At 44.0% G+C, this 14,044-nt stretch overlaps 1 protein-coding gene across 5 annotated transcripts in view; it reads right to left on the minus strand.

Annotated features, from left to right (window-relative positions):
• Window positions 1-14,044, minus strand: part of CYRIB (CYFIP related Rac1 interactor B) — a 131,515-nt gene that overhangs the window by 31,180 nt on the left and 86,291 nt on the right. The window contains exon 4 of one of the 5 annotated variants that reach the window (XM_036263694.1): window positions 108-370. The exons of 2 other annotated variants lie outside the window; for them this stretch is intronic. In XM_036263694.1, the coding sequence (XP_036119587.1) occupies window positions 108-229 (122 nt within the window). In that variant the 5' untranslated portion in view covers window positions 230-370. Of the gene's footprint in view, window positions 1-107; window positions 594-10,467; window positions 10,593-14,044 lie in introns of all 5 variants that reach the window. 2 more of the 5 variants (XM_036263693.1, XM_036263697.1) reach the window with 2 other exon arrangements.

Below are 14,044 nucleotides of genomic sequence, written 5' to 3' on the forward strand. Positions count from 1 at the left end.
GTTTAAAATTGCACCAAAATAACAATTCAAAGCCAAATAAATAGCAAGCGTTTTGGCCACAGCTCACCTTTGCATTTCATCTTAAAATAGAAAAATATTAAACTTACTTCCTGCATGCGTATGTTTTTAAGCAAATCTGGACCGTGAATGTTTGGAGGTTATTTAAGCACTGGTCTGGATCCGCAGCACACTTGTGATTTTGATAAAGCCATCGCAGGACTCGGAGCATAGTCACCACGGCATACTGCTAGAATATTCATCATAAGGCTGCGTGCTTCATGGACTAATGAAGGACAGCACCGGCTACAGACTCAACATGATTTTAGCAAATGAACGACTGAGGAGTTATACATACGATGGTGATGTTTGCCTACGATTAAGAAAAAAGTCATGCAAACTTGGATTCCAAATTCAATTAACAAATATTTTGGCTGGCCTTCACTGCGGTGTGAGTATAAGTCTTTCACCTTTACCATTATGCACCAGCTGTGAAGAGCTAAAGAGACTTACTTTCAAAGTCCAAGAAAAAATGTGCTGCATTGTGGTCTATGTCCCTGGTTAGCACCTTAATGAGATTACCCATGCCAGCAAACCTAAAAATAAAAATGGCAACATCGTTTAGTTCCAGTAAAAAAGTTTCAGCAGAGGCCTGGGATTCGGCAAAGCTGGCTTGCGCGTAATTACCAACAGGTGCAGGCCTGCGTGCTCCTGGCGCTGAACATGTGGACCAACAAAAGCAAGTTGGCTCTGAGTTTAGCTCTTGTCCCTCTTTTCCACATATCAAAAAAAGTTACACAGAGCAAGGCTGGCAAAGGCCAGGTCCTGACGTGTAACTGGCAACATTCACACTGGTCAGCCTGGGCCAGTGCCACCGCTTTGCCCCGTCTGAGGCACACACTCTCAAGTAAGCAAATACTGACACCACACCGTAAATAACAGGGGTATTTTCCTTCTGTAGATCAAAACCTATTGGGAATACAAGGAAGACAGTATTCAAACCACATTTAACCATTATAGACTGAAGGGAGTCATCAATTAATGACCTATTCAAAATGTTTACCACATATAAAGCAGTATTTCTTACATCTTCTAGACTCTGAAGATTAAATTAATCAAACGTTTTAACTCAGACTGATTATTCAACAATATTAACTATACACAATCATACAAAATATGTAACTTAAAAGTTAACACAGAAAACCAGTACAAAGGGAGCCAGCAATGATGATAACTTAGTAAGCTTGCAGGGAAAAACAGTAAAATAAGGTACTGGCATAAATCTTGCCCACATATTTGCCAGGACTCAGTGGGGACGGACGTGGAGGGAAGCGTCAGGAACATCGGGAAGCCAGGTGCAAACTGGGGAGTCGCAGTAACAACAGGGAAGTCAGACCACAGTATCACAGGCACCTCACCTCCCCCAATCACAATACTTTTTCTCCAAATATGAAACTGCTGGCAAATATAAATAAAACAAAACATAAAAGCAACAATACTTTTTATCAATGAGACGAGACATCTTACTACTCATCCCCACATAAGAAGTTTGAACCCTGGCCGGTTTGGCTCAGCGGTTAGTGTCGGCCCATGGACCAGAGAGTCCTGGGTTCGGTTCCCGCTAAGGCACGTGTCTTGGTTGCAGTTTGTCACTGGCCCTGGTTGGGATCGTGTGGGTAGCAACCAGTCGATGTGTTTCTCTCACATCAATGTTTCTCTCTCTCTCCCTTCCTCTCTCCCTCCTGCTCTGACAATAAATGCAAAAAATGTCCTCAGGTGAGGATTTTAAAAAATGAAGTTTGAGAAGAGCACATCTGGCCACCTGTGTGGCCCTTCCTCCCTGGACAGTGGCCTGCATCCTAACTTTCAACTCCACAAAGAGGAAATAACACTTGGGCTGACACACACATTTCTTAGAAAATGTTAAAAGCAATTTAATTTACTCACAAATATGGTAAAAAATGAAGGGTCCCCTCTCTTTCAAAACAACGGTCTTCCAATGAGAGGTAGGGATCGATCTTACTTTTGGTATCAAAGTCCCTATTACACAGAAGTTCACTGGAAACAGCTTGTACAATGTTCTCCACAAATGGATTAGCTGAGGTAAACACTAAGAGGGTAGGACTTCATCTCAATTCTCTTATACATTGTAAATGTTTAATAACACCAACCTTCTATATGTAAAGAAAATAAACACACTGTTCCAAAACCATCACATCCAAATAATTACCTCAAACTGGTAACTACATTTCTTCCACAAATTTTAAGACCCATTTAGAATAGACTATTTCACAGCTTTAATTTTTAAAAGCTCTCAAGTACGTATGGGATACCTGTTTCCAAGCACACACATTCTCGCACTAGCAGGAACTGAGACCGAATACACACAGGATTCGTGTGTCTCAGTGTCAGCCACAGACGGAGGCGCCCGAGGAAGGCCTGCACCTGGGCGCGGGGCAAGCCGAGCCCCGCTTGGGGGCAGGAGTTCAGTCTATGGAACCCACCAGAACTTCAACTCCAGCTTCCTAGCTGCGTGACCGTGAGTAGGCTCGCTATCCGTCACCACAGTCACTACCTTAAAGGGTTACTATGAGAGTTCAGTGGGACTGAGCACTGATCTAGCAGTGTTTGGCACACAGTAAGCATCCCAAAGTCACAAAATAGCTTTTAAAAAATAAGTATGGCTCTATTTCTTTGACTACAAACCAGAGTTTTCAGTTTAATCAATTTCAATGTTATGAATCAGAGTAAATCACAAAGCCCATTTTTGGCCCATTCTTGTCAAGCACACTGCTGAAACGCTACTCTAAAACGAGTCATGACACCACCAACAGGCACAGCAGCGAAGGACAGAGAGTTATACGCAGAGCTGGCCCTCGGGGAAAACAGTGAAGATCTGTTTGCTCTACTTTCCTGCCTCCCCTGCAAGTTTCTGTCATTATTTAGTCCTCCTTTTGAGAGTCCTGCCTAATGTGACCCTGCACCCCTCACCCTGCTTCCCACTTGGTCCTGACCTATTCACGCTCCAGAAGTACTCAGATTTAACATTACTTACCTCTTCGATCCAAATAGACTCTCAGTTGGAACATGGCCCAGTGGACCTGGCACAGGGTCCCAACCTCAGCACTACTAAAGTGGGCTGTGTGAGTCTGGTCGGGGAGCTGCCTCACCCTGTGCGCCTGTGAGCAGCACCCTGGGCCGATAGACACTAGATGTCAGTAGCAACTCATCACAGGTTGTGACAACTCAAGTGACACCAGATATTGCTGAATGCCGCTAGGGACAAAGCCACCCCTGGGTGGGAACCACCGATGTGGTTCAACACGGGTCCCAGGCGGAAGGCCCCTCTGCCACAGGGCGCGGGAAAGGTCTGTGCGGGCACCCACACGCTGCACGTCTCTGGACAAAAGTTCGTGGAATTTTTCAAAGATGTGAAAACATTCACTATGTCATCAGTTATATCTTTTCTTATGAGGATAAACAAAAAAAGTGAAACCACATCCCTCCCTGTCCTGTACCGTTTACTCTTCTGCCGGAAACAAAACAAAACAAAACAAAGCAAAGCCTTCCGTGTGGCTGATCTCAATGAACACGACGTAGTGGCTCACTGTCAGTTCGGGTAGGTACCAGACTGCCTGGGTTCCAACCCTACGCCTGGCCTCCCAGCTCTGTGACTCTAGTCAAGTCCCTGACTTCTCCATGTTTCCTCGTGCCCTGCAAGGGTTCGTGAACTGACGGGGTGAAGGGAAGCACGCTCCGTGCGCCTGGCCGGCTGTGTGCTGCACTGCCCGGCCTGGCAGAGCTGCTGGCCCAGGGTCTGTCTCCGCCGCAGAGCCTGCGGATGTGACGCTCGGAGGGTGTGACCGCCTTGCTTCCTGCCACAGAGAACCAGTCTGTCACAAAAGAAGGCCGCCAACTTGCAGTGGAGAGTCACAGAAATGCCCTCAGGTCATTACCTTCTGATTACATTTGTTGCCAAGTTCCAGCTGCCATTTCCCTCGTTTACCTGCTAGATTTTCCTCTGGTTTAAGACACCCTGGTTTCTTTCAATCTGCTCCTAACCAGTTTAGCCGAGCCGGGTTTCGGTCATTTCCATCTAGAAGAGTTCTGACTAATAAGACTTCTAAGTTTCAGATGAATAAATAAATCTGATACAAAGCGCAACAAAATATATAAAAGACCTTTCAGATTACATACACCTTGGTCCCAAATACTACTGATTTATTCTAGAGGCACTATGTCAAAGTAAATGATAAATATATTTAGAATAGTAAACTGCAAGTCTTACAATCAAAATTGGGGGGGGGGGGCTAAAGAATTTTCTTTCAGATTACTTTTTATTATAATCTTTGGATTCAAACTAAATTATCATAAATATTTACTAAGTAAGCTAACAAGAAATTTAACACACAGAAACCAAATACAGTTTACTTCAAGTGTGTGTGGTATTTCGGGTGGGATCCTGTGGCAATGAGCTCTTACGTTACATGTTTGTTTCAAAGTTGGCAACTTATCTGGAAAGGAACACGCTCTTCCTGGCCCCTCCTGACCGGTAGTCTGTGGAATGTATTTCTGAGCTCACAAAAGCACTTAATAACTACATATACCATTTTCCCACAAAACACTTGAAGTTTCTGTAATTAAAACAGAAGCCAAAAGAAACACAACTATACAATTAATATACTACTACTTCTCTCTTTCTAGAGAACTCCTACAAGATATTGTTACTTAATAACTCTTTTTTTTTAATCCTCACCTAAAGATATGTTTCTATTGATTTTTTTTTTTTTTTTTAGAGGGACTGGGGGAGAGAGAAACGTCAATGTGAGAAACATGGATCAGTTGTCTCTTGTACATGCCCGACCAGGGTGTTATGTGCTGAACAGTACTCGAACCCACAACCTTTTGGAGTAGGAGACAGCATTCCAACCAACTGCGCCACCCGGCCAGGGCACTTCATTTACTCTTTTAAGCTCAAGGGCTTTATAACGCTCCCCCTCTACCGGAAGGCTAGCCCCAAGGATCCTCCGTGGCAGGCGTCTCTCCATCTCCCAGCGTCTCCTCAAGCGCCCCTCCTCAGAGAGGCTCCCTCTGCCAACCTTATCAATGGCACCTGTGCCCCTGCCCGTTACCTTCCGTCACAGCCCCACTCATTCCTTCACATGCACAACACAGTCTGAATCACTCCGTCTGCTGCCAGCTTTCTCCAGTCTGGTTTAGAAACGTCAGTATCCTCTGGGGCAAACCCCCCCCCCCGCCCCCGCCCGAGAATCACGCCTTTCACTGCACATCCTGTGTGGCCCGGCGACCCTGCTGTGTGTCTCCAGTCATCTACTCCCCCACTCTGCCAGCTGACCATCCACAAGGCTCCTCCTCAATCTCCTCAAACCTCCGACAAGCTATCGTCTATCCTCCTGCTCGAGAAATGACTTCACTACATTTTTTACCAATAGAAGAAGAAAAAGAAACATCTACTCCTGGCCTGGAATGCTCTGTCCACTGATCATCAAATGGCAAGTGAATTCCATTCAGCTCGCTGCTCATAGACCACCTCAGACAGGGCTTCCTTGACCAACCCATCTGGCTCTTCCCCTCTCTCCTCTCTGGTGTCTTCACCTTCCCAAATTGATGGTTATCACAATCTAACACACACTCGTTGCTTTGGTCGTCTGTCTTCTGCTGCTAGGTGAGCCTGAAGAAGACAAGGCTTTGTTTTGCTTACTTCCCCATCCCCAAGTCCCAGAACAGTGCCCGGGATCTGTAGGTAGTCATCAAATGTTTGTTGAGTAACTGCATGATTAAAAATGCACACAGAAACAGAACTTTATAAAGATATTAGGAGAGTTCCCAGGAGGGGAGAGGAAAGAACAAAATAAATATTGACAATTGAAAACTCTGAGTTAAAAAAAAAAAAAGCCTTAGAATTTAGAAAGAAGAGCTCATACTGCCTTCCCAATGGAATCAATAGAGAGCCCTCCTCCTCACCAGGTAAAAGACATACACTTTATGTACAACTATTAAGACTTTTTAAAACGTTAAATATTAGGGAAATCTGCCCTTCGTTTGCATGTTCACACTCTATAATACAATGTAATACAATAAAATATATTTTGCATGAGCAAAAATACAGTGAGATCACTTTCATAATTCTCCTTCCAGTAGACAAACTACCAGATATACAAGAGATGATGGAATCGCTTTGTCATATACTCACCCAGACAGCTATTACATGTTTAAAAATCTGCTTTAACATAAAAAAGTATTAGAAGATAATAACAATGCCAACACAAGAAATACTACTAATAAACAATGGTTCTTGCAGAGAACGTAATTCCCCTGCTGGAGCCTACGGAGGAAATAATCGCACTGAGCAACTACAGACACCACACGGCACATGCTGGACAAGGTCCTCCTCAGTCCACTCCAGTTCACAGCAAACCACGCAAGGAGGGGAATGCGAAGCTGAAAGGTAACTAGAAACGCACACGGTTGTGCTATCCTGAAGGCCACTCACAGAACTCCAATTCCACGTTTCTAGATCTCGAGTGATTGCATAAAGCCATAGGTCCAAGCGAAAATAGTAGAAACTTCAAAAAACTCAAATATCAACAATCTCACTTAGAACATCTGCTTCTGAAAATATTCAGGCCCCACTTTCCTCCAGCACGGCAGAAAGACTTTGCGGAACGACTTCCAGGAAATGACAACATCGCTGTTGAAAGCACGTGAGCAGCAGAGGGCTCCAGGACTCGCCCGGCGGCTGACGAGAGTGTTAAGAACAAGAAATGTTCAATATGTCAACCTCTCAAAACCTGACTATTAAAACTAGTAACACTGTAATCATAAATGCTGATAAATGTTCAGACTTAATAATGTATCTGAGAATTTTATTCTATGATGCCTTTGGCCTCCACTTTCCTGGGCAAGTGAGCATTCAGTGCACCTCTGATAAAGCACACAAAGTCAGTCTGCCACACAGCGCAGGCTAAATGCACATACAAACCGACTGAGTTAACTTAACGGCTGTACACAGGTGGGATGCAGTGGCACCTCCTCTTTGAAGGATCAGCTGGGTACATAATAATTTAAAGGAGAGACATAATCATAATTCCTTCCTACTCCTGACACGGTACAACTCATGTCAGGAAGTGGCAGCAGAGGGCACCGAATGGACTAACTTCAGGTAAGACGCCGAACGCCACAACAGGCCAGAGTCAGAATATGGAGAGCAAGCAAGCCCACCAGGCGAGCACCTGACATGATGCTCTGTGCCCTGCTGACCGCACAGAAAGTGCACATCCCGGCCTAGCCTCCCACACCTACTGCACTTCCTCCTTCCCCTTCTCTTCCCACCAGGAGAAGTTACTAAAAAGTACCTTTTGTTCTGGCACAATGACAGCAACTGTGTTCATTAAATGGCATAACCAAGACTCCTCTTCCTCTCTTGCTCTTCCTCTTCTCTGATCTTTGTGTGGCAAACATGTTTAAGTAGAACCTGAGCTCCCAGGACTTCAACTGTCTCCCCACTCCTGGTTCCGCTGAACTTAATAAAGTCAGTCGACTTAACATCCCCTCCGGGGCTCTGCAGCCACGGGGGGGTGTGTCCTCCCACCTGTACCCTAGCCGATCTGAGCACAAGCTGCCCAGGCAGCAGAGCTCTTCAAGGGAGCATGAAAACGCTGTGATTATGGTATCTGAATCCACACGGAGAAATGAATGCTGGGCAGTCAGAGGTGGACGGTGACACAGGCTTCCTACCCTCTCTCACCCCAAGCCTGTCCTTCCAGAATCTGCTTTGTGAGGTTGGGACTAAGCACTGGAGAGTGCATTTCCTACCCTGTCAGCTGACCTCTCATTAGGTTCCGTCAATGGGAGGGAGTGACAGTGGACTGGAAGGTGAGAACAGAGACGGTCCCTCTCTCCTCTGTTCTTCAAATCCTGTTAGCATTTCCCGTCAGCAGGACAGGCAAGGCTCTGGCTTCCGTGAGCAGGCCAGCCCCGTTCAGAGGTCTCAGCTTCCAGACTTTTGGGGCTCTGGCTTCAAGCTCCTTAATTCTATCTAACCCTCCCCTTCCCTTTCACTCCCCAGCTTTCGAAGTGACATGCGCTTCCTATGGTTACCATTAATATCTAAGTCACCTCAAGTGATAAAAAAACAGAACAGAAGAAATATGTATTTGGTCTTCATCCGCAGCTCCTAACACAGAGTTCCTAATGCCCTGGATTTCCTGGGTGACAGGAGTCTCTCTGCGGTAACGAGGTAGGTCCCTGAACAGCTCAGGATAGAGGCTCCTGACCAGAACGACCGACGCATGATGAGAGGGCTGGAGCTTCCAGCCCACCTCTTGACCACTGGGAGGTGGCGAGGAACTGAGGACTGAGTTGATCACAAATGGCCAATGATTTATAATCAGCTCTGCTTACACAATGAAACCTCCATAAAAAAAAAATTTTTTTTTAAAGACAGGGTTTGAGGAACTTCCAGGTTGGCACACACATCCACAAGCTCAGAAGGTGGCACACCCCAAGTCCACGGGGACAGAGCCCTGTAGTCAGGACACTTCAGGACCTCACCTGATGCACCTCTTCATCTGGCTGTTCATCTGCATCTTTTACAAAAAGCCCTTACAATACACCAGCACCAGGAAGTGAAGTGGGCTCTGAGAGCCATTAAAGCAGATTGCTGAACCTAAGAAGGCATCACAGAAACCCCCAATTCACAGCTGGCTGGTCAAAGTACAGAAGGCCTGGGACTTGCAACTGACATCTGGAGTGGAGGGCAGTGTTATGGGCCTGAGCCCTGAACCTATGCGGTCAGCACTAACTCCACAAAGTCAGTGTCAGAATCAAGGTGGATTGTAGTCCAGTTGGCTGGTGTCTGGAGAGCCTGAGAACTGGCTGGAGTTGGGGGTGGGGGGACCCACACATTTCTAGGAAGTGCTGGAAAACAGCTCAGACTTGGTGTCAGAAGTGTTGTGAGTCCACGTGCTCAGACCTCAGCATCCTCTTTCTGCTCAGGCTTCCAACACTTTGTCAGTCAATCCACAGGCTGAATTCCCTACTTTAAAACACCTAGCAAGGTTTCTGCTCTCCTGGCTGCAAGGTGGCTGATACAGAGAAGTTCTAGAGAAAACTTACCTTGAACCTTACCAACACGACCTAATCAATCGTCATCAGGTACTAGTGTAGCTAATAAAGTAACTCTGATTCTCCTTCCTTGGCAAAATGTACAGGAAGAGAAGCAGGAATGAGGCATCACTGGGTGCCCAGCTACAACACTATCTTAGTAGTACTAAAATCTCCCCATGGATTCCTAGCAGGTCAAGATCAACATACTGTATTAGTCCAATAATTGTAAGAAGCTAAACCACTTGCCTTAAAGAAATATGACACAAATGAACAATGGAATGGAAATTGAGAGATTTGATTTCTATTCTTGACTCTATCATAAAATATGTGACTTGACACAGGTCAGTTGACTTTTGAGACTGAGTCTCTTCGAGCTTCTGGCTGTGATTCTATCAAGTTACACTGCATCTTTCCTAATGCTGACATCTAGTGGATATACTTAGATTTAGTAGTTTTAAATGAAAAATCTTACTTAAGCTATTTTAAATAAAAGACTCACTAGAATGCCTGACCATGTGCAATAAATTAGGAGACCAATACTGCCCCTTAAACGGAAGTGAACCATAATAAAATAGTATTTTATCAGACTGTCGCATCTTTGACTTTGATTCAGAGAGTACTAGTACGACTACTCTTCCATGCCTCTAGCCATTAAAAACTAAACCACCAATGCAAACTACTGCCTTAGTTGCAAACTTAGAACAAGAAAGAAAAAAAAAAAAGCTTCCTGCCATGTCTCTCAACAGGTCCAGACACAGGGTATGAGAAGGGCTAGTACAAAGTCCCAAGGCAAGTAATTTAGGAGTGCATAGAATGCTGTATGACAGAAATATGAGAAAACAAGCAAAACTCAAAATTACCCATTTCACAAGAATTTATTATGAAGGTTTCTCTTGAAAAAAAATATGATCATTACATTAAAAACAATCAGCATTAAGGACACTATTTTCAAATGACTTAAATTTTAGACTTCAATCGATTTTTAGAAACGTCAGCCAATGATCAAATGATGCACAATTAATCCAATTTGAATCTTTCCCTCAACAATCACACAAAACATGTATTAAGCTGTAATTCACCTACTTGTCAATTCCTCCTCATTGGTATCAGTTCTGGAACCAAACAAAAAAATTCCTGTGCCCTTGGCAACCCATTAAATATGTGAAATATCTTACTATATATTAAACTGAGGTCAAAGGAAAGTTATCTATCAGAATATATATACATATACTCACATATGCCAAAAATTACAAATAAGATTATCTCCTGTCTAGTAAGTAGGAGGACTTAGCTTTTGAAATAGAATAAAAGTTTAGAAGTAGTTATTTAGGAAATACTCACCATAAGGACCTTCTTAAACTGAGACTAAAGGAACTAAGGACAATAGAACCAGTTTTCCTTGAGTATGACTACAGCTTCATCTTTGTATCCAAAGCACCTGGCAGAGGGCCTTGGATGCTGTAGCACTAAACAAAAGCAAAAGTCAATGAATGAGATCTTCCTGTGTGCCATATACTATGCTAAGTAGCATGTACACAGTATAACCTTATAAAGTCCTCAACCATTTTATGAGATTGGTTAGCAATCCTCACTTTAGTTCTGACCAACCTGAAGGTCAGAAGGATTAAGCAACTAGCTTCACAGTGAAGCTGGAACTCACTCAGACAAATCTGGGTCCCAACAGTTCTTTTTACCATTCTGCCATCTTGCTTCCTAATCATAAATGAAAGTACACATAATTCATCCCAAAGAATGTTTAAATGTTTCAATTGTTCCTAAAAGAAATTAATTTAATACTAGTATTGAAATTTCTAAAATAGGAATAAAATTCTAAGAGAAAAAAATTTTAAGGAAAAAAATATGATGACTAGGAAAAGATGACAGATAGAACATGGAGGAGTGTCCTTAGAGACTCCCGCCGTCTGGCAGGTCTGTGTTTGAGCCTGGCACACTAAAAATGTACGCAGTGAAACCACAGGTCACTGTCCAACGTGTCCTCGTTCCTGAACTGCCATTAAAATCATTCCCTTAAATGCCACTCCTCCAGGCTCATCATAATCAAAGGCAAAATATAAATGTGTTCTTCTTGGTAATCATATAATTTTTAAGATATGTTCTTGAATAATTCTACAATTATAAATCAGTATCTCATATAATGCTAAAAACATTCTAACAGAGGTCATTACATTTTGATCTTGCAGAGGAGGTGGTAATTATAATTGAATGTTTTCATTATATCATTTTTAAAAATACTTATTTACTTCAGGTGGACAGTGGAGACAGATTTCCTGAGTAAATTTTTAAAAAGCATCCCCATGACTATTTTCAAATGATAAGCCTGATATCTTTCACTAAGTAACATTGCAAAACCCGACTTACCACCCCCCAAAAAACTGATTAACAAAAAAATAGAAGATACTCCATTGTTTTCTTATAGTGGAGCATATTAATTTTAAATGGATTTTCTAACCATTATGTTAGACAAATGCAAAATGCATCTATCACAAAGTTTTCTGAACTAAGTATGTTACCTAATAATTATGGCTTTTAAAGTTCCACACAGCATATACAAGGACAGCATTTACGTAAACCAAAGTCCAATGCACTTAACTACTGTGGGTATTTTCGCCCCGTGTCTAAAGTTGCTGGGAGGAAAGGAAGAAGGCGGACAGCAAACCTGAGCCCAGAACACAGGTTCGTGAGTGACCTGGAGTCATGTAACTCATTCTCTAGCTTACTAAGAGAAAGGAACTGAGGACCAGAGAAACGTGGTGACTTGGGCAAAAGCAGCAAATTTGTTTTGTTTTATTTTAAATATAAAATTTCTTTTTCTTTATTGATCTTTAGCGAGAAAGGGAGAGAGAGAAACATCGATGAGAGAGAACATCGACTGGCCGCCTCCTGTATGCCCCCTACTGGGGATTTGGCCCACAACCTGGGCATGTGCCCTGGCCATGTGCCCTGGCCAGGAATCAAACTGGCAACCTCTTGGTGCACGGGTCAACGCTCAACCACTGAGCCACACCAGCTGGGCAGCAAATTAGTTTTCTTAAGTAGAGCTTAATCCAGTGACCTTGGCAGTGCAGCTTTTGGGAACATCTTTAAAACACGGCATCAGGGTTGGATCATACTGATAGAATCAGAACACCCCAGAAGTCAGACGGCCACCATGTTCCCTTCAAAACAAATGTTAGTGCTGTTTTGCTACAACCAAATTTCCCGGATCTGCTATTCCCTTTATTAGTCAGCTACCAGGTGGTGAACACACATTCAAATTCAGTGACACCGCTCTCAGCTCTTCCTACCCTAGGCTGGCACATAGTCACTGCAGGGTTCACACTGCTCATGTGACTGGAAAGAACCTGATGATTCTTTATAATTCTTGACCTTTTCTGTATTTCTATGGTGGGCAGTCAGACAGACACAAGCAGATCAAGGAAGACAGGCCAGAAGGTCACCAGGGTGGAAAGCCCCAGGTGTCTAGCCACAGACAGAACTGGGAAAGAAGGACCTTGCCCACATAGAACCGGTCCTCCCCTAGGATGTGCCCACAAGTGACCGGTCCTCCCCTAGGATGTGCCCACGGGTGACCGGTCCTCCCCTAGGAGGTTTGTTGCTGGTCGTGCAGTTTAGACACCCCTGACCTTTCATATCACAGCTGGCCAGGAGGTTCGGGACCTCCCCTGAAATGTTGCTGGTCATGGGGTAGACCCCCCTTAGAGGGGGAAACAAGGGGACCACAGAATAGCCCTTAAGTCTTAAGCCCCCAGAACAATGAGGTTCTGACCCACACCAAATACATCTAAGCTTCAGTTGTGTTTCAGCTCCAGAACCAGAAAAGCAGCAAAACCAGACAAGCAATGCCATGGATGACATTAGGACCAGCTGCCCCGACTAACGACCCTCTGCCCTGGTGCCCATCAATCAGTAGAGACCATGACCCTGCAAAATCACACCTGGAAAGCTGATGAATATTTTATTGAGAGCCTCCCCTGGGACCTCCCCTAAAATCCTCACCCTTAAAAGCCCTTAGGTAAAGAGGGCCCAGCACACTCCCTCCTCCCCGTCTTCCTCCGAGGTGCATGTCACCTCTACCTTTCTCCCTCCTAAGCTCCCAGGGCCTTCTCTTGCCGCTGTGACTTGTTTCCTGAGCCCATTTCTCTACCGCTCACTTCCACCTCTGTGACTAAGTAAACTTTCTCGTATAGTTTGAGTCTTGGCTCTGAATTCTTTCTTGGCCATAACTCCAGCACAGAGGTTGCTAAACCAAGGTCAGATCTGATTCCACCGGCCTAACATTCTGGTGCCATCTTTGCCCACTTTCCCACAACACAAGCATCAGAACACTTACCATCTGTATCCTTCCTATGGCAGAGAATGAGGACATTTCTCTTGTTAACTTTTGGTATCTTGAACTATTTTATTTTTACATGTGTAGTTCATGTTCCTTAAACTAGAATGTGAGTTCTTTGGGGGCAGGCCAACGCCCAGGCTTGACACTTTCTCACCCTTCCCCACAGAATGCTGTTCTGTGATTATTAACCAGCAAACAGAAGTTTCTTCAAAGCTATTTCAAGAACTTCTAGCCTACGCCATCCGGATATTTCTTAAGGTACAGATGGGTGGTGCTACTTCTTTAAGATTAGTTATACGGAACATTAAAAAATGCACTTATCAAATACAATGGAGAAGGAAAAGTCAAGCAGACTTTCACCAACAGGAGTTCTTAATCTGGGGTCCAGAGAGAGAATTCAGTGCCTGTGAATTCGGATGGGAAACTTCTCACTGACCTCTAGGTGAAATCTGGCAATTCCTTCAATCGAGGTTACAGGCAACAAACACGGCAGTATTAGAAATCCCTGTGAACGTGTCATCAATAGAAATCACAGGTATTTTCCTATCGCATTATAATTACTGC

This window comes from Molossus molossus, unplaced genomic scaffold, assembly GCF_014108415.1.
Source record: "Molossus molossus isolate mMolMol1 unplaced genomic scaffold, mMolMol1.p scaffold_m16_p_16, whole genome shotgun sequence".
In the NCBI taxonomy this organism is placed as follows: Eukaryota; Metazoa; Chordata; class Mammalia; order Chiroptera; family Molossidae; genus Molossus; species Molossus molossus.